This window comes from Opisthocomus hoazin, chromosome 27, assembly GCF_030867145.1.
Source record: "Opisthocomus hoazin isolate bOpiHoa1 chromosome 27, bOpiHoa1.hap1, whole genome shotgun sequence".
NCBI classification, from domain to species: domain Eukaryota; kingdom Metazoa; phylum Chordata; class Aves; order Opisthocomiformes; family Opisthocomidae; genus Opisthocomus; species Opisthocomus hoazin.
The window spans coordinates 8,846,746-8,870,116 of record NC_134440.1 but is presented as its reverse complement, the minus strand read 5'-3'; the positions used below and the strand labels follow the sequence as shown (position 1 = coordinate 8,870,116).

The 23,371-nt window shown below is 58.2% G+C and overlaps 2 protein-coding genes across 16 annotated transcripts in view; both read right to left on the bottom strand.

Annotated features, from left to right (window-relative positions):
- Nucleotides 1-5,109: 5,109 nt before the first annotated feature.
- UQCR11 (ubiquinol-cytochrome c reductase, complex III subunit XI) lies at nucleotides 5,110-8,215 on the bottom strand. The gene is made up of 3 exons (XM_075444404.1): nucleotides 8,126-8,215; nucleotides 6,816-6,950; nucleotides 5,110-5,378 (listed from the first exon to the last, which is right to left on the bottom strand). The coding sequence occupies exons 1-2, from the start codon at nucleotides 8,206-8,208 to the stop codon at nucleotides 6,830-6,832; spliced, it is 204 nt and encodes a 67-aa protein (XP_075300519.1). The 5' UTR covers nucleotides 8,209-8,215; the 3' UTR covers nucleotides 5,110-5,378; nucleotides 6,816-6,829.
- A 2,174-nt stretch (nucleotides 8,216-10,389) lies between these two features.
- The window catches only part of TCF3 (transcription factor 3), an 89,892-nt gene continuing 76,910 nt past the window's right edge, over nucleotides 10,390-23,371 (bottom strand). For 4 of the 15 annotated variants that reach the window (XM_075444499.1, XM_075444502.1, XM_075444501.1 and 1 more), the window contains exons 17-20: nucleotides 22,965-23,115; nucleotides 21,694-21,932; nucleotides 17,968-18,112; nucleotides 10,390-17,124 (exon numbers count right to left, since the gene is read on the bottom strand). In XM_075444499.1, the coding sequence (XP_075300614.1) occupies nucleotides 17,970-18,112; nucleotides 21,694-21,932; nucleotides 22,965-23,115 (533 nt within the window). In that variant the 3' untranslated portion in view covers nucleotides 10,390-17,124; nucleotides 17,968-17,969. Of the gene's footprint in view, nucleotides 17,125-17,967; nucleotides 18,113-18,634; nucleotides 18,862-21,693; nucleotides 21,933-22,949; nucleotides 23,116-23,371 lie in introns of those variants that run through there. The other 11 variants (XM_075444503.1, XM_075444511.1, XM_075444504.1 and 8 more) reach the window with 7 other exon arrangements.

Here is a 23,371-nt window from a genome sequence, read left to right as displayed (position 1 = left end):
CCCCGCCGCGCCGGTGCCGGCCCCCGACACCCCCCCCCCCCCCCCGGGGAGGCGGCGCTGAGGCCGCCGCTCGTCCCGCTCCCCCCGCCGGGCCCCGGCGCCGCTCCGCGCTCCGCCGCGGCCCTCCCGCCTCCTGCACGCCGAAGGCGGCCGTTCCGTTCCGCCCGCCCCCACGGTTCCGCTCCCGCCCCCCGCCGCCGGCCCCGCCCCCCGCCGGATCCCGCCGCTCGCGCCGTGTAGTCCCGCCCCGCCGCCCCGCTGGGCGGGAAGCCGGTCCCTAACCCCCCTCCCCCACGGTGTCCCGGCACCCCGCTTTGGGCATCCTCCCCCCCCGCACCGGGCCTGCACACCCGGGAGCGGGGGTCGGGGCGCGGAGGGGCCATGCGCGGCACCCAGGCCCTGCTCCAAGGGTCGGCTTGAGACCCCCGGCTCGGCTCCCCCCCCCCCCCCCCCCCCGAGGCGATTTCGGGGTTCATGTAGCACCCTGGGCAGCACCCCTCTGCCTGGAGCCCACCCCCCTTCTCCCGGGGCCACGTCCGAAAAGAGAAACACTAAACCCCCCCCCCCCCCAGTTAGCAGGAGGGCAGCGTGCTCTGCAGGGGACGACGCGAGGGCAAGGCCACGAGAAGCTTTTCGAGGACGAAGCATCACCCCCACGCCAGCCGAGGGGACCGAAGCCCCCACCGCAGCACCCCCGGGGAGAGGCATCCGCCTCCCACGCCCCGCGAACCTCAGGCCCGCACCCGACGGCGAGCCGCCGAGCACCGGTGTTTCGGCAGCCGGCTCCTCGTCGCTGCCGTACCCACATGCTGAGCAGCACGAGGCCGCCTGCCTTCCAGAGCAGCTCAGAGGAATTCATTTTCCTTCGACGAATGAATGACACGAGGTTTTTGTCAGGAATCCTGCAGGGAGCAGCATCCCGAAGCCATCCCCATCGGACCTGGAAGAAGCAGCACCCACAGGAACGCGCCCGGGTCCTGCCGCCATCGGCAGGGCCGGCCGCTCCCCCGGCTGTGCAGGCGAGCGCAGCTCCAGCCACCGCGCGGTTCTTCTTCCCTCTGAGGGTGACGGAGCCCTGGCCCAGGCTGCCCAGGGAGGCTGTGGAGTCTCCTTCTCTGGAGATATTCCAGCCCCGCCTGGCCGCGGTGCTGTGCAGCTGCTCTGGGTGACTCTGCTTGGGCAGGGGGTTGGGCTGGGTGACCCACAGAGGGCCCTGCCAACCCTGACCATTCTGTGATCCTTCTGATGCCGAACTTCATCTGTTCGAACTCCCAGCCCTTCCTTCAGCAACAAGCTGGCAGTAGTTTTACCTATTACTGTTTTTCTTTCAAAACAGGGCTCGCTCACTTGATGCAGACCCCCTTATCTGGAAGGCAGCAGGGAGCGCGAGGGAGGACGCGGGACGCGTGTCGCGGGCGGGAGGAAGCCCCGTGCGCGGGGTGCGAGGCGTCCAGAGCCGGGGGTAGAAACCGACGCCTTCAAAGCGCGGGGTGTGCCTGGAGGCGCTGGGTTGCGTTTGCTTTGTGCAGGAAGATTTTTGTATTTAAGACACGTGCCCGTGGGGATTTGCCCTTTCATTTAATCGGGACGGAGCCTCCTGCTGCCCGACGGCATTCCGGCTCTCCAGGGACCGGTTTTGGTTGTGCTGGTTTGTGTTTCACGTCGTCGCCTGCTGGGCTCACACTTCTCAAACACCTTGCTCCGCTCTCGCTGTTATTCCCTCCAACCTTGAACACACAGATCAGAAAAGTTCTAATTGCCAGGACTGGTCAAACCCACCTTATTGTTCATAAATGCACTTTCTCCTTTTTTTTTTTTTTGTAAAAAAAACCCCAAAACCTCACAGCCCAGCCAAGGTCACACCACTCTAACCAAAAACTTACGCTGCAGTACAGCTTCCTGAGTAAAAACGAAATAAGTGTGCAAAGGGAAACGGAGCAATGCGGTTTCCTCTCGTTTAGCACAGCAAACGGGGGAACCGGGAGCAGCACTCGGCGAGGGCGAGCTTGCGACAGAGCCCAAACCCCGCGCGCTGCGAGGTCGCCCACAGGCGCCGGCGCAGAGCCCTGCCCGTGCCAACCCCCCTGCTCCAAAGCACAGAGACCCCCAGCACCAGGGGTGGAGGCCCAGCAGCCCTCTCTTCCGCACCAACCGCTTCCGTGTTTCCTCTTCCACCGACGAAAGTCGAAGCCATGGGAAGCAGCGATCCTTTCACGAAGAAACGAGAGGGTGCAACACGCACCTTCCACATTCGGATGCCGCGTTTGGAGAGAGACACGGAGCGACTGGAAGCAAGCCAAGGGGAGAACAACAAAAATCCCCAGCTGTCTACAAAATGATCTGCGAGGACAGAGGAAAGAACCAGCGTTGTTCAGTCTCCAGAAAACAGCTGAGATCTCATAATAGCCTTCAGATATGTAACAGGGACAGAATTACTGGGCTTGTGTTGCAGAAGGGGAGAGGATTTTTTTCCAAACATGTAAACTGAGAAGTTAAGCACAGAAGCAGACCGTGTAGAGGGCCTGTGAAATCCCCCCTCAATGGCATTTTTTAAGAACAAACTGCAAAAGCTGGGGAGTGGATCCTGCTGTAGGGTGGAGATGGAGAAGGTGACCTCTTAAACGTCCACTGAACCTCAAGCTTGGGGCAATGGATGTTAGAAAACCAGCTTGCACTGACAACTGGCGCAGCAAGAGCTTGCAGGAGGGAAGACCTTTTCTCTCCTAGGACTGCATAAAACATTGGGGTAGAAACACCCTCTCGAGCCCCCAGGAAAATATTCCAGTGTTCCTTCAGGAACGCTGCCAAGGTACAGAGGATCAGGTATGTGCAGACATTGCCACCGGCTGAAAGTGTATTCAGCTGCCAGAGAGCGCGTGTTGTTCCAGGACTAGCAGATAATCCAAATAAAAAAAAAGCACCAAAATAATCCCAAAAAATCACCAAAATCAATTGTTGCCAGCCATGGAATCAAGCAGCAGAACATCCTGGCAGAAAAACCTCTTCCATTTAGCCCTGCAGATAACTCGAGGTGGAAGCTTTCTGCTCTGCAGCCAAATACCCCAGAGCAAACCGAGGAACTGCCACCGAGCACCCAACCTACCAGCCCCCATCACAGGGCAGGACCCAGGAGACGACCGGACAGCAAGGGCTGAACGTAGCAGACTGACGGTGCAGAGGTGGCTGCAGAAACGACTCCCGGTCCCATCTACACTCACACCTCATGACGAAAGTGAAGTGGAGGTACCAGCACGGACAAACCCTCCGAAGAGGCAGGCAGCAATACAAGCTTTCCTTCCCTCAGAGGTGGTTTGAAAGCTGCATCGTTAACCAGGAGCTGAAGGCGCTTTTTGGTTTCTGTAGATCCGAAGCCCCGTGAGTTGGCTGCCGCCATGCCTTCTAGTGGAACTCTCCAGGTTTTGAAGGGGAAGCTCTTCCTCCTCTGTCGGGTCACTGTCTTTTACCTGATTTGTTCATATAGTGTATGTGACATTTGGTTAGCTCATTCTGAAAAATAATTAACTGTTAGAAGAGAGACAAGTCTATGATATTAAAAATTAGAAAGCTCACTCATGACACTTGAACAGTGATTATTTGGATTTTAACAGAAATTTGGGTAAGAATGCAGAAGATACTTCTAACAGAGTATTTCTGAAGGGCCCTTGCTCTTGTGGAAGGGGAAATACTAGAAATTAAATCAGTTACATGCTAATCCTAGGGCTAATTAGAAACAAAGCCATCATTTGAAACGCCGCAGAAAACACAAGCAGCTAAACAATCGCCAAAGGGCAAACAAATCTGAAGTCCGTACACTTCTTGCAGTGCCTGTCTGTGCAGGCAGCTGGTATTTTGAGTATGTTTTTCTCCTTTAAATATCTTCTAATCTCATCTGCTGCACACAGCGCTATCACTGGGGCTTTGCTAAAGGTAACTCTCACTAACGAGAGCTGCAGACCCACAACTCGGGGAGACCAGGGTCCTCGCAGGAATGGGCAACACAGGCAGACCCTCAGCTCGAGGCCTCCTGGAGCACTCTCCCAGCCAGAGGCTCGCCCGCCCACGGGACCGAGCCAAAACTAGGTCATTTCTGCAGTCAGCAGCAGCGCATTACGCCCGTGCTGTCTAGACATGTTGAACAGGTGAGAGCAGAGGCTCTAACTGTTGAAGTCCTGATGACGTGCGAGTACAGGCTAACATAATGTCCACTTGGATCCCTATCAACATCCCTATACATAGCGTAGGGCTGCTGTTGTCAAACCCCTCAGCGGCTTTGGCCGTTTGGGAGTCAGCCAGGAGTTCAGGAGCACCACTGGAGCAGGGGAGGGGGCAGGCTGAGGAAACAGCACGGTTTTCCCATTACGCTGTAAGCTTCTGTACCATCCCACTGGACTCAGCAGGGCAGCAAAGTGAGTTTTGCACGTGAAAATTATATTCCTGTTCCCCCTGTTAATTATCAATGATGCTGCCGAAGCAATGCTAAAACAATTATTCTGTTAAATAGTTCGAGCATCCTGCACAGTGCCACCGTTTAGGCATGTTTTACCAGAGTTTTCCATAGAAACCTCACTCAGAAGCCATCAGCCCTGAAGGTGACACCCAAGCAGCACAGCTACTACAACTGAGATTTCTCCCTAAAGAGATTCAAACCTTTCATTACAGAAAAAAATTACGACGAGGTGAAATCTGGCACTAAACAGACAGAAAACAGCGATTGCATTCCTGCACAGAGATCAGCTCGTTTGCAAATGCTGGCCTTCGCGGGAAGGCATGAACTTCCCCCCCTAAATCCGAGTCGTCTGCTGTGGCTTAGTGGCAGAGACCAGATCAAGAATAATCCTTGTACTTCCTTTTACTAACAGCTAAAAACTTCTGCATCTAAAGGGCTCTGGTAGTGGGTTGTTTCACCACCGATTTGTGTCTATAACTATACCTATGAAGCACAGATACATATTCTTTTCCTACTCAAAACCCACATCAAGGAAGTACCTGAGCAGCTCTCTAAACCACTGGTTTTCGCCCTGGCACACGGAAAGCCTCCCAGGGTCTGCAGACTGCCTTTCTTGAGCCCCGAGAATGTGAACTAAGAAGGTAACACAAAACCCCCGAAAATATCATTCACTTGGTTTATTTTGTACATCAGGTTTATAAATTATTCCCGTTAGGACAAGATCTGCCGTGAAAGTGAGCAGAGGAAGAGTTCTAGGCAGGCTGGTCAGTGAAGTTAAATTTGTTCACAACCAAGCGGTCACAACTGTTCACGGGAGAGAGAGGGACACCGCGACCTGTTGCAGAATCTGTATTGAGCATTTCAAGTTCACCTCAAAGCAGGGTCTCAGCGGACGGATGGCTCCAAAACACTCTAGCCAGCAATAAATTTCCTACAATAAACACAAAGCAGTCATTAAGCAGTGCTTCCCGCAAAGTGCTACAGCATCCAACACTACAGACAGATTTCAAAAGCCTCTGGTATCCGGGCAAGCAGCTTCTGTTGCAGAAGCCGACACAGACACAGCAGACCTCGAGTCTCTCTGGAAGGAATCACAGGCCAGCACAGAAACATCCTCTTTCTCTGTTCCTGTGGAGGAATATGCTCTTTCCAAAGGATTTATGCACAAAGACACATCAGAGCTCTTGCTTCAAAACAGAGAACATGTGCTGTGGTCTCAGGAATGTACCCATGTTCCTACTGCAGGCTAAGACAATGTTTAACGTAAAGCAATCCCCTACCAGGTCATTTAATTGCCTCTACACAACTTCAGCGCTTTCCCACTGACTCGTCCGAAGACATCTACGGTCACCCAAGATGCTACAAGCGCAGCTGACTTTTATGAAAAGCTTCTTTCATCCTTTGCTTACACCAAGGATCTGTGCGATACATATTTTGAAACCAGGGAAGACACAGTGAATTGTTTAAACTGCAACAAGTAATTCTCGAAAAAAATGAGTTACAAAAGTACTAACAATTTGCTCTGTGACTTCCAGACTCGCTGATTTCCCTGTAAAACACTGTGTAGCTCGAGGGCAGGAATCTTACTTTCATTCAGCAACATTTAAATGTAATAGTTGTTTCATCCAGTCAGAAAAACAGTTGAGATCTTTATAGCTTCCTCTGGACCTTTTTCAATCAGCATCCTTTAATGCAAGGCAAAAATATCCTTAAGTCCCATCTATCTGAAACAAGGAATAAAAAAGTGCTAAGCCTGCCTACTACACAACTGTGTATTTAGAGGCCCAACAGAAGGTATCATCTAATTGCTGCTCTAGCTGTATGGATGGGCAGTCTTCTAGAAGATTCAGAACAGCACATTTCGTAGGTAATTAATGAAGGAAAAAAACAAAACTAGGAAAGCCAATCTTCCCAACGAATTTGTGGTACACAGTAACCAGCTCTGAACATTCAGCTTGCTTTTAACAGCAGTTACAAGGAACAGAAAGGAGTCTGAATTTGCCTAGCAGCAAAACTGGTCATGAGCTTGAAGGCATTCTACCCAGGATTAGCAGTAAACAGCTCTGCCAAAAGTTCCAAATTGCCACAGAACACTCGATTTGACTTCTCAAGAACCACATTACGTTGTGAAAAATCCACTGCTTGCAAAATACACACTTGAAAAAACACATTCTTGGTAATATTTCATCCTTCTGGCACTCTGAAGCCCTGAATTATAAAAAGAAAAAAAAGCAGCCCTGAACAATCAAATTGAGCAGTTCTGTTTTGCACCAACAATGTGACGGTGCCCTGGACAAACGGGACACATCAACTGTCACACCAGCACTACATTACTCCCTAAAATAAAAGATGCACAAACAAAACTTACCGTTAGAGGGAAGCTTAGTCTTCAGTTTTGAACTTGCCACTGATGTAGGGGACATACTGAAGGACCAGCTTCCAATCTGTGAACCATATCAAACCAGTCCCAGCTACACCACCCCACGTAAGGAGGGTGGGAGTCCTGAAGAAGACACACACACGTGCGGGTAAACAACATTAATGCTCTGCTGTGAAAGATCTGGCAAACGCTCACGGCTAAGGCACCTGGAAAAGTAATGTCAACTGATAAAAAAGCCTGGCAAAAATCTTGAAAGAGTCTCACATACACGGAAAAGTATCAGTCGCTGGCAGGTGGGTAAAGATATTTTACAGGAAAGGGCCGATATGCTTTTATTTAAAAACCAAGTTAATAAAAGACATTTATTTGTTTAACTATTCTACCGCTATAGAATCATAGGTTGGGAAAGACCTCCAAGATCATCCAGTCCAACTGTCACCCCAACACTCCCAGGCCTGCTAAACCATGTCCCCAAGTGCCACATCCACACGGTTTTTGAACCCCTCCAGGGATGGGGACTCCCCCACTGCCCTGGGCAGCCTGGGCCAATGCCTGACCACTCTTTCAGGAAAGAAATTTTCCTAATACCCAATCTGAACCTCCCCTGATGCAACTTGAGGCCATTGCCTCTCATCCTACTGCTGGTTACTGGGGAGAAGAGCCCAAACCCCCTCACTCCCCCCTCCTGTCAGGGAGCTGTAGAGAGCGAGAAGGTCTCCCCTCAGCCTCCTCTTCTCCAGACTGAGCAGCCCCAGCTCCCTCAGCTGCTCCCCATCACACTTGTTCTCCAGCCCCCTCCCCAGCCTCGCTGCCCTTCTCTGGACCCGCTCCAGCCCCTCCATGTCCTGCTTGTGGTGAGGAGCCCCTTTATTCTGGCCCGCAGGCTCCTTCATTCTCCCTCACGCAACCCTGCAAAACAGGACCCGCTGGCACCGCGACAAACATTTAAAGCTCTGAAACACTTTACGAAGCCACCCACAGCAATCCGGAGGCCAAATCCACCTCAGCCAAACCAACGCCAGGCAGAGTCCAATACCCTCCCCCCCCCACCTCCCCCCAAAGCCGCCCCTCTCAGCCCTTCAAACCCAGCCCTAGCGCTGCCTTTGTGAGGCCCGGCCCTCACACGGGACAGAGACCCGCGGAAGAAAGCGGAGGGGAACGGGGAAAGGCTCGGGAAGTCCTTCAGGCTCCTTAGGTGCGCGGCGGGGGCCGCGGCAGGGCCCCCGCCGCGCACCTAAGGATCCCCGAGGTCGAGGAGCTTCCCCGAGGTCCAAGGGCAGCCCCAGGCCGGGCCTCACCAGTTCTGGAGGAGCTGGACGTAGCGCGGCCCCACCACCTTGCTCAGCATCCCGCCGCCCTCAAAGTCACCCCCGGTGCGCATGCGCCAAAAAGGACCCCCCCTTCCGGTGAGCGCCCTGCGCATGCGCGTGAGGCGGGGCTGCCCGTGGCGCTGCCTGAGTTGTCATAGCAACAGCAGCCTCGCTTCGGTCGGCGTCTGGCGTGGCTGCATGGCGGCGTGCCCGGCCCCGTCTGGAGAGGGGACAGGAGCCTGAGGGCATGGGACTGTCTTCCCCCTGAGCTAGACCTGCTCCTCTAGGGGAGCGGATGCAGAGAGGAGGAGGCAAGGCACAGCAGCCCCGACAAGCAGACACAGAATCGAAAGGACTGTCACTCGGTGCAGCTCGGGCAGGGCAGCGCTTGCTCAGAGCTTGCTCGCTGCCGAGGAGGGCATCCAGGGCTCAAGGAGATTTAACGAACTACTGCAAGCGCCACTGCTCCGCTGATTTGTTTTTCCTGCTTGGGCTTACGTGGACAAGCCCCGAGCTGGAGCAGCACAGCAGAAACACAGGCAGCAAACCTGGGAAAGGAGGGCTGCTCTCAGGCAGAATCATCTGCTCTTCGGAACCAGGGTCTCGCAGAGGGTCTGCGAGGGCTCAGTGCTCCTGGACGCAGCTGCTGCGACTCCTTCCCCCAAAAGGCAGTCGCTAGCACGCCGAGCGAGCTGGTGGCGGAGGGCTAACCCAACCGCTGAAACCACAAGGGTTGAAGCGATGACGATTTGGGGAAATACCTGCTGATCGGGGGGGCAACACCTCGGGGACCTGCGCGGCGAAGCCTGGGGGATGAGGGCAGGGAGAGCTCGGCTGAGCAGCGCAGCGTTTGAAGATGCTGTGCCAGGCGTGGCAGAGGGTGACAGAGAGGGATCCCACACGATTCAGCCTGGCCGGGCATAGCCTCACCCCACGGACCAGGCTGGGAGGGCGAGAACCGACGAGGCTGGGCTGTCGCCCAGTGCCGGATCCAGCCCATTCTCGCAGGGTTTAAGCCCTCTTCAATGCTCTGCCACGTTGCATCCCCCATTACCAGTTTATGCTGGGCTCCTGCTATGGGCTGGGTGCGTTTGAGCTGATTTCCAGCTTGCACCCTGCTGGTACCGCCCTCACTGGGTGCTCCCCAGGGCAGGGCAGAGGCAAGGAAACATGAGCCACCCTGCAGCATCCCCTCCTCCCAGCCAGGCAGGGGCTGCCTTCCCAACACAAATCTTTCCAGCACTAAAAATGAAGACGAGAACCCTGCCACGTGTAACCCGGGCTGAAATGCACGCTGCCCCACGAGAAGAGCACCCGGGAGAGGCGGCCGAGGGCCCCGCCGACCGCAGCAGAGCCACGGGAGCAGCCGTGCTGCGACACGGGGACCCCGGCACCTCCATCTGCCCCGGCGTTTCCGACGGCTGCCGGGGAAGGTGCCCAGATCCCACGGTGACGGGGAGCACCGGGAACCCTCACCAGAGCGGCGTGCGAGGGGCTCGGGAGCGGCCGCAGCGCACGAGGTCAGGCGGCAGCGCCGTGCTGATTCGGGTGGGAAGGACCCGCACCCAGAGCACCGGAACAGACTGAGCCGGCGGGGTCTGAGAACCTGTCTGCTCTTGTCTTTTCCTCCCGTTTTTTTCTTTTTTGTACAAGGTAAAACCTTTATTACAACTTTTCATTCGTAGGTATACAACTTCTGAAAGACAGATATGGGGAAAAGAAGTAATATTGTTATAAAATGTCACATTTATTGCTACATTACTGTTATATACAGGACAGTTCTCAAAATCTACTTTAAAAAAGTTAGGATTATTTAAAAATTCCAAATAATCCAGCCAGCTGTTTTGACACTTGTATAAAATTATTTAAAAAAATGAAAACAATTCATATCTTGAGGCACTCAGAAACACAATTTTATCCCCCAATTGTGATTCCTTTCAAAGAACAACGCATTTCCCCACCCCCAAATACTTTATTTTTTTTATTTTTTTTTTTTTGCTGGGTTAGGCATATATATATATATATTTACTATATATATAGTTCAAAACTATAATGTGTATCTGATTTAAGAACAAGGATTTCAGCCACTTAAGTACATCTGGATTTACAGGTAGGCAGCATAAACATCAAAAGCAAGGACCATTTTTTTTTGAAGGCCAAAAACCAAAACCAACCCAAAACTTTCTACGGGGTCAAAAAATAAACAACTTCCGCAGGCATCTCCCATCTGCCCCCCCCCCCCCCCCCCCCAGTCCTACAAAAATATATAGAAAGAGCAACCCAGTAACGCTTCGTTTCCCCAACGAGGTGGAACCCTCCGCAGAAAATGGGTCGCGTGGTTGGGGTCACCCCTGCCCCGCTTCACCGGGTGCCTCTTTCTCATCTCCCGGCAAATTAACCACTGCGTGGCTTCCCACGGCTCCTTCCCCCCCCAAGAGGCCCCCCGTTACAAGGTTTGCTCAGAAGCTGGTGGCTTTCAAGTGATTTGGGAAGACGTGGCACCGGCACAGGGGACAGGTGGTGTCCCCAGCTCGCTGCCGCGGGGAGCTCCGTGGCTCCCCAGGGATGCTCTTCGGCAAAAGGCCTCGGGACCCAGGACGCCCCATTTTGAAGGACAAACCCCTCTGCTCTCCCGTACCGGTGCCCGCAGCTGCACCGCGCCAAGGTGTAACAGGGCACGAGTTGTATTCCCTCTGCTCCCAGCGCGGCGAGCGCTTGGCCGGAGCAGGGTGGGTACTGCAAGCCCTGAGGAGCGAGAGGCGTACGAAAGCAGAGGAACAGAACTAGCGTGGAGACCCACGGCAGTGCTGCCTCTTGCCCCCCGAGGCAGGGATGCAAGGTGGACACAGAAGTTTTGGCAGAAAGGAGGCCTGCAGCCTGCACCGCCCTCCTGACCAGCGACCACCTCCAGTCCCACAGGCAAAGGCACCGCGGCTGCCGCCCTTCATCGGCCCCGAAGATCAGCAAAGCTCTGCCCAGAGCACCGGGACCCCCCCCGCCAGCCCCATGGGATGCGGGGCAGGGCCAGGCAGCCGTGCCGCGGGACTGACCCGCAGCATCCACCTCCCAAAGCCTCCCGCTCTGCCCCGCGGAAGCGCAGCCGGTGGCACGGTTCTGCCCCGTGGCGAAGAAACCCACGGTGGCTGCGCATGAAGGGAAGGGGCTCAGAGGTGCTGGCTGGAGACCTGGGAGCGCAGGAGGAAGGAAAACACCTCCAGGCTTGAAGCGGTTGAAGGAAGACCAGCCAAGCCGAGCCTGAGGCTCAGGCATTAGCGGAGCAGCCCGCAGAGCCGGGCAGCGGCGAGGCGGGACACAGCTTCCCCATTCGGGGTTACTGGGGGAGATGGTGTGAGGTGAAGGACGCTGGCAGCGAGCCGACCAGCATCGAGCAGAAGGCACGGGAGGGTGAAGGGTGCGTGGAGGAGCCCGAGGACCAGGCCTTGCCCCCTCCAACTCAGTGCTCAGCTCCTGCAGTGTAAATCGGAAGGAGTGTTCCTGCGGTCTCACCCCTCATCCATCCCCCCAGAGCTCCACAGTGCGGGTCTCCAAATGCTTTTGGAGCTGCTAGAAATGAAGCTGGGCCCTGAGAGCAGCAGGGAGCGGGAACTCAGCAGCCACGGACAAGAGCAGCGAGAACGGGCTGGGCTGGGATCTGGAGAGCCCCGGGGTAGAGGAGAGGGGGTTGCATAGGATTTAACAGGGCAAAGACCTCGTGCAAGCTTGCAGTACGGAAAACAGGTCTTGCTGTTGCTGGTGTCAAGCAGGAATGGGGGAATCCAGTGGCCACGGCTTGCTCCAGGGTAGCCAACACTGCACCTCGGGGGCTGATGGCCTGTCCTGGCCCAGCTCCAGCACTAGCTTTGCTTCCCCTCCCCATGCTCAGCTCTTTTCTAAAACCCCAGGCCAGGGGCTCGCTGGAACTGGAGCTGGCCCAGAGCCACCAGCATAGCACACAGCAGGGCCTGCAAGACGACCTGGGCTCTGCTGGCACTGAAGTCGGCAGCCCCCCCACGGGAGCAAAGCTCAGGGATGTGGGGGATTGGGGGTTCAAAAGCCTCCTGTTTCTCAAGGACCTCCCCTCCCCCCCCGCCTGCCGAGGGGGAGGATGCGCTGAATCGCCCAGTAAGGGCCCAGGGCCCAAAGGCTTCACGGGGCACACGCGTGAGACGCAAGAGACCTTTGAGAGCGCCTTCTGCACTGAACCTGAAATCGCAGACTCCTGGGGAAATCCCAGCCTGGTTCTGTCCTTCCTGTTCAGTCGCGACCGGGCAGTGAGCGCAGCAGCTCTAGGAAACCGGCTCACCACCGAGACGCGGGCTGGGGTTCACCGTTCACCGGTGTCACGGCTGGGGAGGTTTCACATCACACTTCTGCACTGCTCCGCTGGAGAGGGCAAAAACCCCAGCGGCCAAGCAGCCAGACCCCTGGTCCTGGAGCGATGGCGGATGGGGAGGGGGCAGCAAGCTGACCCCACCGTGTGGGGCAGGCGATCCCAGCCCAGGATCTCGGGGTGCCCAGCTAACTCGACTGCCCCGATTCCTGCAAACCGCCCGCCCAGGCACTGCTGCACCCCCTGCTCCCGGGCCGGGGCTCGGTGCAGAGCGGAGGGGCACAGACCGGGATCCAGATGGCCCAGGCCCTGTCCTAGATACCAGTGCAAGCTGTACAAGCAGGGGAGCAGAGAGCCCAAGGACACGTTGGCAAAGAGCTGGAGCTGAACTGAAGCCAGGCAGTTGCTTGGCTGTGAGCAGCTCTGACTGGTGGGTCACAGGCAGGGGAGCGACTGCCAAACCAGGGGTGAGCTGGAATTTTGCTCCCCGGGGTGCACTGGCAGCGGCGGCGGGGTTGTGAGCAGGAGCAGGCAGAGTGCCACCACCTCCTGTCGATGGGACGAGACCCTAAAGGTGCCGTCTTTGGGAGGCTGCAGCTGTTTTGCTCTGGGGCGAAAGCAGGTGAACAGGGAGAAAGCACAAAAATCTGCCACTTTTACTGTTAACCCGGATTCCGGACGCTCCCCAGCGCTCAGGCAGGACACGCAGCGCTCAGGCAGGACACGCAGGGAGGCAGGGGGCTGCGTGAGGAGGAGCACGGAGCAGGTCCCTGGGGCCAGGGACCCAAAGGCTGCACCCTGGGCTGGCCCCGCCACACAAGAAGCGTCCCACGGCAGCCGTGCCGGGGACCCCCCTTCTGCTGTCTGACCACGATGCAGCTCAGCTACCGCGGCCCGAGAAACGGGAGACCAGAAAATGCACGCAGGGGAAGGTGGCCTCTCCCGATCCCCTGGCTGATGAAGGAAGCTTGGCGGGGGCTCTGCGGCCCCCCACGATGAGGGGCACGCAGCCCAGGAGAACCCACGCACGCAAGGCTGAGAGAGGGAGCGGCAAACGGAACGGCACCCTGCAGTACGTCACCCATCCGTGACACCTCTCTCTGCAGGGCCACCGGCGCGCGGGACGCGCAGAGAAGCAAGTTTGGGGAGAAAAGCGCCCTGTAAGATGGCACAGCTGAACGCCAGGAGAGCCGAGGGCTGGGGAGGGCGCAGAGCCTGGCGCGCTCTGACCATGACCCCTAAAGACGAGAGCTTCAGTGCCACAGGACGATGCTCAAGGACCTTCCTCCAAGCCTTGCCAAGGAAGTTAGCTGGTTTTGCTGTCAGGAAAAGAGCATCTCAACCACCTAAACGCAGCCGGAAAGCCCCACCTCTGTTGCAATGCCTGCTGGCTCGGGGATGACGGGAAAGGCTCCGTCTCATCAGGAGCCCCCCTGCCTGCAGAGCGTCAGCCACGACTCGGAGGGGATGAAGGAGTTCAGCAAAAATTTGAACAAATCATAAATCTTCTCAAATTTCCAATTTTGTTGAGTTTCCGGATTTTTCTTGACTACAATCTCTTTAAAACCAGTTGTACGTGACTGCGTCCTCAAATTCCTGTTGCGAAATCCAAGTGTTGGGGAAGCACTTTTTAATTTTTATGTACGGTTTCAAGCTTGCCAGCGCTGGGACATTGCTCCAGCCCTCCCCGGTCCCGGGGCAGTGGCACCGAGCCAGCAGAACCTCCCGAGCGGCGAGCGCCCTGCCAGCCCCAGCACCGTCCTGCCGCTGCGACAGACACGCTCACGGGACGAAGCAGCCTCTTACAGGCTGCAGAAAGCAGCCCATGAGTCCCCAGTTCCTACCCCAGCGCACGAACCGGGCTTGTCTGAGCCTCTGGACCCAGCTGACGGGCTACGGAGGGGCACTGCCCCCTCCCTGCGTGCTTTACCGTCCCCAAACTGAGCTTGCCCCAGCATCTGAAGCACATCCCAACCCAGCAGGATGCTTCAGGAAGACAAGGCTGTTGCTGCAAGGGAGCTGCTCCGCGGCGGCAAGGCTGTCACACACGGAGGAAAACCTCATCCATCTCACGCTGCCCAGTGCTTAAGCAGGCAGAAGAACCCAAGGGAGGGAAGAGTGTTGTAACCTGACGAGCTAATTAGGCTGAAACATGTCTGTTGACATCGGCGAGCAGAACGCGTGTTCCTGGGCCGCGGGGACCACAGCCACTGGCCCTTCCCGGGGACACAGCTGGAGGCTGCTGTGGTCTCGGGTCTCGCCACACAGAAGCAATGGTGGGAGCAGCAGGCTACGGGCAGGGAAAGCCAGGAGCACCTGAAAGCCTCAGAGCCATGGTTGGATGGTGCAGAGTCCTGGGGCAGTGCCGGTGCCAGGGGCAGCAGGCAGACAGCCCCACGCTGCTCCGGCACTCGTAAGGGCTCTCCGAGACGCTACAGGGCCTGAGCCCACGGTACCTGCGTGTAGGTGGGAGACCAGCAACGTCCCGAGCATCTCCAGCGGGCTTTGCTGGAGCACAAAGCATCGCTACAAGCACAGAGGAGCACCAGAAGGTTATGCCAAAGCCTAGGGTTGCTAGGAAGGGCCACAGGACCTAATCCTGTTCGCCACTCCTTCCCTTTCCCTGTGCCAAAGCAATACAGCTTCCCCCGGAGCGCAGCCCAGAGGAGCAGAGGGCAGAGACAGACCCTGCTGCCGGGGGTCCGACCGTGCTCGCTGTCCCCACTTCCCCCCCGTGAACTGCCCTGGCTGACTGGGCTCTGCCAGGCACATCTGGGCAGCAGCCGGCCCCAGGCCGAGGGCATTACAAACCCTGCTGAGATGGGAATTAACATCCCCCAGGGAGCTGAGCCCGCCTGCCTGCAGAGCTGGGAAGAACTGGGCACAGAATGTTCCAGAATGGGAAGGAGAGGGAAGAAACAAGAATGAACGCCCGGTGGACGCTTTTCCGTTGCCAACCCCAGAACGGCTGCCACAGCTCAGCACCACCAAGCTCCTCTTCGTTTGCTCCCGCACCTCTGGGGCCCCCTGCCACGCGGTGGGGCTGCCGGGGGTCTTCCTCCCGCCGAGCACACCGGAGCGACAGGGAGCGACACTTGGAAGCCCTCGGAGTGAAGGGATCATTGGCCCAGCTTGGCTGCTGGAACTTCTCGCGCAGGATGGGTGCTCGCTGCTCCCCTCCTTTCCAGCACAGAGAGAGGAGCCCACGTGCAGGTGACAGTGGCCACTCTGTGTCCCCACGGCAAGCCGGGCCGCATGCCGAGCTGAGTCTGCCTCCGAGGATGCTTTGGAAATACGACAGCAGGTGAAGGCGGGGTGTGAAACCACCCCTCTCCCCACGCCTGCAGCGTTTTGCACATCCCATGGTGGTGGCTCCAGTATGGAGAGAAGCTGGAGACGGGGATCCCGCTGCCAGTCGTGGCTTGCTGAGGGCTGGAGTGAGCGCACGTGCCGGGTAGCTGCTCCCCTTCCTGCCACCCCGGGCTCTGCTGCCTGCCGCCAGCGTCCGTGGGTCCATCTGCTGCGAGGCCAAGGAGCACCGTGTCCCACCGCTGCCTTTGCTCCATCCAACTCTGCCTCTTCGCAGGCCTCCGGCTCTGTTCAGTTCGTCCTTGTTCAGCGCTGCCCCTGGAAGTGCCCCTGACGGCGGCCGTTCGCTCAGACGCGTGGGCAGCAGGCGCGTTCCTCCACCCCGGGCCTTCCTCTCGCATCCGTGCTGCTGCGAGCGTGCCAGTCCCTCGGTTCTTGTCCGCCCCAAAGGCCTGCTCTCTCCCGGCAGCTCGTCCTGCCCATCGCGACACTCGGGGACGGCCGTGGGGCACCTCCTGTCCCAGGCGGGACTGCGGCCTCCGCGACGCTCCGAATCTTGCAGAGACCCTTGATGGACCCCGGTCACCTCCCGGGAGGAGCGGGAGCACCGCTGAGGGATGCTGCTGCAACTCGCTTTGCTGTCGAAGTTTCTTTTCCCAAATCAGAAGTGGCCAAAGCAAAGAGATGGTGAACTCAGCACGTGAGCGAGTTTGTTTTTTTTATAACGGGAGGTACAAGCCAGGCAAGGAAGAACATCCCCTCGCTGTGGCTACATTCGCTTTTAGTGGCTTTCAGAGCCGAATTTGAGAATTCCTCTCTTTATATCCAGTCTCTCTTAATACAATTTTAATATTCTGGTTGATCCTAAAGATGCAACATTAACTATAGAAACAGCAGCAGAAAAGCGTGGGGTACAAGACATTTTTTTATACAAAAAAAAATTCTTTTCGTTGCTTACAAAACATATGCAAAAGAAGCTAAAAAAACCAAAAGGCATTGCTATTTGTTCTACATAAAAAATCTCATAACTAATGTTCTTTTTTTTTAAAAAAGAAATATCAAGCTTAGGCACAATTTTGCTGCTGGCTGCTTGTGAACAAGCCAAGAGAACACGCCACCCCCTCCTAACTGAGTGATATGTATTGACTGTTCCGCACTTTATACTTAAGGCAATTTTTTTGTTTTTGTTTTGTTTTTGACAAAGTGTTTTTTCCACCCCTTACGTCATGCCAGGATCCGTCCACATCTGTCAGTATTAGCAGTACTAAAGTCTATGGTTCGAGAAGGTTGCAGGTCGCACCGAGGGTTTTCTTCCTACAGATCTCTGTATCCAGAGGAACAAAAAGATCTACAAATAAAAAACCCCAAAAGCCTGAAGTGAGAGAAACCCAAACGAGAATAAAAAACTGCTCCCTGTGGGGGGGGCCACAAGCCCCCCTGCCGCAGCCTCCGCTCCACAGGAGAAGCCAGCCCCGAGGGCTCGCCGCGCCTGCAGCAGAGCTGAGACACGAGCTCGGAGACACCGGCGGCTTTGCCTTTTTCAGTTCTTTCCCAGGGCAGCCCCAGGCACCCAGGGGCGCGGGGACACCAGGGGACCTCAGCCCCTCCACCCGCTCTGGACTGGGGCAGCCCCGCACAGGGGAGCATCGCTGATGGGGACCACGCTGGGACCTGCTCCATCCCCCCCCGACACCCGCGCACTGCTCGGGCCAGACGGGCTCAGCTGCTCCCGGCCAAGCACAGCGTTTCCCTCAAAAACAGGGACAGCCCAGCAGAGCCTGCGCCTGCCACCGTCTCGCTGGGGGAATCCCATCTTCGTGTCTTTCGTGGCATTTCTGGGACCTGCCCATTCCCTCCCGCAGGGCCACCAGGTAAAGGAGCTGCTGGTTTCCAGTGGCCAACTGGGGCAGGGCTGGGAGGCGCAGAGCAGAGCTGAGCTCGCTCAGGGTGGTGACGGCACCGAAACCCTCCGTCCCGGCTACGGAGCTGCGCCTCTCCCCGGGGCAGAGGCTTCGGGTGTCCACGGACGAGCAAACGACGCGCACGTGCAAGTCGTTTACTTAAGGGAAATTACGCAGGACGTTGGCTGGTGCCGAGCGAGCGGGGCTGCGCTGCCAAAGCAGAGCAGCGCGTGCCGGCGGCGGGTTGGCCCCGCAGCACGGTGCTGGGATCACAGGGCAGGGGACGGTACCTTTACATGTGTCCGACAGGGTTGTGACCATCTCCTAGACCAGGATGTGAAGCTGTAAGGGTCATCTGGGGATCTCCTACCACTCCGGACACTTTCTCCTCTTCCCGACGCTTCAAGCAGGCTGCTTTAGGGTTCAGATTGCGCTCTACGCCAAAAACAGCAAGGGAGGGAGGGAAGCAAGCTCAGTGCGCGCAACAGCATTGCACAGCGGCGGCGTCCGAAAGGGAGAGCGAGGAGAGAGGCCCAGGACAGACACATGCGAGGAAGCCACCTCCGCGCGAGCTGCTCTTTGCCTGCCGCTCCTTGCAGCGGCCGCAGTGACTTGGCCGGACCTCTGCTGGAGCAAAACCCCACGCCCGGCCGAAACACCGCGCCAATTTAACCGCGAGCTCGCTTACAGAAAACCCCAAGCGCCCCGGCCAGCTCTCGGAGTTGAGGACCGAGTTCTCCAAAGCTGCTTAATGGGATCCAGGTGCCAAATTCCCATGAAGCACGAGGGGAGACGGACAGAGCGGCCTCGAACCCACCCCGTGCCGGGGCTTTGGGAAGCTCAGCCCGCCGCGGAGGGCTGCACCGACAGCGGGAGTCACACCGGAGAGGCACGCGCGCGCAGAGACGTGGCGGGGAGAGAAAGGCCCCGAAAGGCACCTGCCAGCCGTTACCATACCTCGTACTTGCTGCTCCAGGCCCAGAATGACCTGCACCGCTTGCTGTAGGATGATCAGTTTGGTCTGTGCTTTGTCCGTTTTTAAGTGCATCTGACACATGCGTCCCAGTTCTTTAAAGGCCTCGTTAATGTCCCGCACACGCACCCTCTCCCTGGCGTTATTGGCCATTCTCCTCTCCCGGTCCCTCAGATCTTTGTCCTCCAGTGACAAGGCCTCGTCTGTACTGCTGGGTTCACAGCACCACAGGGGTTAGTCAGGGGGTGGCACCGAGCGGAAGCTATACGTTGCCGTGCTGGGAGTGCTTCTGGTGTCCGCTGGAGAGGGCTCAAACCGCCGCACTTTGCAAAGCCAATTCCTGGAGCGGCCCGGGCTGCGAGCCCCGGGAAGGTGCTGCCAGCACGGGGCCGGAGGGTGCTGCCGGGGGCGAGGGCACGCAGCGGATGCAGAATCGACACCGACACCTTCTCCCCTCCGCAAAATTTTGCCTTCCTGTTTGTTTTTGGCTGAAAACTAAAAGTTCGGGGGGGTGGGGGGTGTCTCAGCCAAAACCATCAGGTTCATCCCCCCAGAGAGAGACTTTTTGGCAGAAAGCAAATCCCTCTTTGTAAGATTTCCTTCAAAACTCCCATCTGCAGCAAAATCCCCCGGCGCAGGCGTTTCGGGCAGCCGTGCCGCAGCAGCGCGAGGCAGCCTGGCCCGGGACCCTCTTACGGGTGCGGGCAGCACGGGGGCAGGAGCCAAGCTCCCCGGCTGCTGCCGAGGGTCAGTCTCGGATGCAGGCACTGAATCCAGGTCCTTCAACACAGCCAAAATCACTCTGGAAGGGGGCGATTTTTTTTTTCCCCAGGCGCAGTCAGGAGCTTTGGGAAAGGCTCCACTGCTGGCAGCACCCTAGGGGTGCCCAAAACAGGCAGGGAAAAGGGGGAAGGCAGAGTCGTGCTGGTAGCATCTTAAACCGTGGCCTCGCCCGCAGCCCGTCCCCTCCAAACCCCCAATTTACTGTGCAGACGACCTTCTCCCCCAGAGCAAAAAACCTTGCATGACAGACACCTATCTGAGGAGGGTCCTTGGGTGAGACCTGGCACGGGGACAGACTGTGGTCTTTGGCTCCAGGGGAGCCACACGGGGATAAGCCCTCACTGAAGAGGGGCCGCAGAGTCAGAGCCTTCCTGGGTGCGCTGGGGGGTCTGGAGAGCCCCCAGACGGTGCCCGACCGCGCAGAGGGGAAGCAAGGGCTCCCTGGGCAAGCGTTTGCCTGTGTGGGACAGAAGGGTGCCTGCCATCCCTGCCTGCATCCTCTCCTCGCTGCCTTGTCCCTGCCCGTGTCCCCTCCTCACTGTCTCGGTGCCGCAGCCAGCACTGCCACCCTCTCCCCAGCACGCTCGGCGCGGCCAGGGCGAGTGGAGCCACCAGCCACCCCAGCACCCAAACCCTCCTGCGGCAGGAACCCAGCTCGTTCCTCCGACCACGCCGGCAGCCACGGATACAGCTCCGGCAGCGCCCTGCACGCCACAGCCAGCCACGATGGAGCCGTCTCCCCGCCGCCGGTTTGCATGGCCACGCGGGGTCCTCCGGGTGACAAGGACATGCGACCGCTCCAAGGGGCACTGACCTGCCCGCCCGGCCCCCCGCGACGCCCCCCAACCTTCTCCTGCCCTTTCTGGCCCTGGTAGCTGCCAACGGCAGCGGGAGGATCCTGGCAGCCCCGGCTGGGCACGCGGGGACCCGATGGCCCCGCTCCCACGGCAGCCCCCGACGTGCAGGTCGGCTTCTCCTGCAAAGCAGCCCAGGGCCAGACCCGCCGGAGAAGGGACACCCTGGCTGCCTGCGCCAACGCCCGCCGACAGCAGCACGCGGGGCTCGGCACGCGGCCCCGGCTGCGTCCAAGAACGGTTTAAAAAGGGACAAGCGTGGGAGACCAAAGTGAACACGGTGCCAACTCTGCCTAGCCCCTGCCCCCCGCCGCCCCTCGGCTCCTGCCTCCATCCGCAAGCAGCAAGTACAAGGTAGAGAGTGGGACCACCGAGAGGTCACGGCTGGGGACTGTCTGTAGGAGATCGGAAAGAACAGAACCAAAAAATAAAAACTCGAAGTAAAAAAATAAAAAGGAAGGGGAAATTAAAAAAGAGACAGGAAAAAATATACATGTTATGAAAGGCAAAAAATTACAAACTGAAGAGAGGCACAAAGGACTCCAACATCAATGCAACAGCAGAGGCCAGCAGAGAGGAGCACAGCCAGGCACAAACCACCGATGCGTGTTACAACAGCCTCTGCAGAGAGAAAGGGGGTTAACCTGCCGCGGCACCCTGCGCACGGGGCCGGGGAGCGGGAGCATGCACTGCGGGATGCGGGAACGAAGCAGCAAAGCCCTCCGGAGCGGGAAGCCAAGCCCACCGCCTCCCCTCCCACCGGGACGCGGCACCCGGGGCAGGCATGGGTGGCCGAGACGGGCGCAGCCGTGCGTGGGAAGGGAGCGAGCGTGCCCCGGCGAGCGGAGAGCCTGCGCAGGGCTCCCAGCTTGCGTCGGAGACCAGGCAGCGAGGGCTGCCCAACCCCGGGCTTGGCATCCGCGTCCCGCTGCCCCTCGCACGGCTCCAGCCATCCCCAGGGGGTTGCCGGGTGCCGGGGCATCGCTCACTGCTGCTGCGGCCAGAGACGGGCTCCGCGCTCGGAGCAGCCCTCGGAAAGACGTTGGGTCTGGGCCCCCTCGGGGAGATTTGCTGGGTTGGGGGTTTCTTTTTTCATTTTGCTGGCCAAGCAGTTGAGCAAAACACCTGGCTGCGGGAAAGCGAGGACAGCGCAGGTGCCCCGTCGGGGACCGCCATGCAGCACACGCAGCGGAGAACAAAAGAGAGAACAGCAGGGATGCAAAAAAGAGGGGAAAAAAAAAAAAGGGAAAAAACCAAAAAAGGACATTAACAGCCTTGGGAACCCAAGACCACAGGGGAGAGTGAGAGTGCGAGGCACCACAGCACATGTCACAGGAGACAGACAGACAGACAGCCCCGTGCCGATCAGATACGTAAAATATCACCACTCCGGGACCCTCACTGACCTCTAACTTGTTGCTCCAGGTTCAGTATGACTGATACGGCCTGGTGTAGGATTAGCAGTTTGGTCTGCGGTTTTTCGCTGTTTAGGTGGAGTTGGCACATGCGTCCGAGCTCTTTAAAGGCCTCGTTGATGTCACGGACCCGCAGGCGCTCACGGGCATTATTGGCGACCCTCCTTTCTCTCTCTCTCTCGGCTTTTTGCTCTGGGGGAAGAAGATCGTCCTCCTCATCCTCATCTTGACTAATGGTTTAAAATAAGAACGAGACAGGGACATTCCTCGCGTGCACTCTCAGCACTGGTCAACTCACAGAAAAGAAACACATGTCGAGGCACCGAGATGCCAAGCCCTGCGCGTGCCCCCGCCGGGAAGTGCCGGCCCGGTGCCCCGCGCTCAGACACGGGGACACGCAGCGACTTTGGAGAGAAGCAATTAAGGCTCTTCTTCTGCCTCTTTTTTTTTTGTTTGTTTTGTTTTTAAACAAGAAAGAAAGAAACCACAACAAAGCGATTAAGGCCTGAGCTTGTTGCCGGGAGGCTGCAGGGTGGCCCGGAGAAGGTCGGGGCCAACACTGGTGTCCCAGGCTGGCGGTTTGGGAGGACGCAGCCCTCTGTCCCCGGGCCAGGAGGTGGCTGCAGCCTGGCAGGAGCACAGCCAGCGCTGCCCCTTCGGGCAGCATCACCCTGCCGAGGTCTCTGAGCCGACGGCGAGGTGGCGGACAAGCCAGCGCGCTGGAAGGACTCTACCTGATCCGCTGCCACATACCTGGCTGGATGTGACAGAGGATTCAGGAGCCCGAGGCAGACAGCGGAGACGACCCGAAGCAGGGAGGAGGCCGAACCCTCCCTGCCCCTGGCCGAGGGGAGCTGCGTGCTCGGTCCCTTCCACGCACGGCCACCAAGCAACGCCCTGAGCGACCACGCCGGTGGGTGCAGCTCGTGTGGCCAAGGCGTGAGCCCTCTGCTTTACGAGCAGGAGGAAGCCCTGCGGCCACGGGGATGGGAGCCGGCAGCAGAGGAGGGCAGGGACGCTTGCCCGGCACGGCTCGCAGCGGCCGGCTGTGGGAAGCGGCGGGAGCCCGGGCTGTGCCGCCTGTGCGAGGACGGACAAGGCTCCGGCGGTGGGCAGGGGCTGGCGGGTCTGTGCCGCAGGACGCTCCCCAGCCTCACCGGGTCGAGCCCAGCGCCGGGTGCGTCACCACGGCCGTACCCCAGCCCACACGCCCCCAGCCTGCTATGGGAGTAAGGGAAGGGAGAGACCTGTTCAAAGAGCACCTTGTTCTGTTCCGGGAGGGTTTCAGCTCCTTCTTCTCCTCTTCTGAGTTATCCGCCACCGACGTGTTCTCTTCGTCCTCCTTCTCTTCCCTCTTTATTTCGCTGGTTCCCGAGGAGACGCTGCTTCGCCCCAGCCCCCCTGACAAGCCTGCTGAGGAAGCAGAGCCACAGACGGAGGTTGGAGGGGCCCGACCGGCACAGGGGGCTGGGGGGTCCCCAAGCCCTGCTCCTGCTGGGCTGCATTGCCGGCGTACGGCATCCCGGACTCATCCCACATCGCCGGTCGGCAGCACGAGGAGCTGGAGGGGTGCTCTGCCCTGCCACCGCTCCCCATCCTTCTCCCCCCACCTCCCAGGCCCTCCAGAGTCAGAGCCCACCCCCCCAGCGCACAGCCGGGGTCCCGGGGC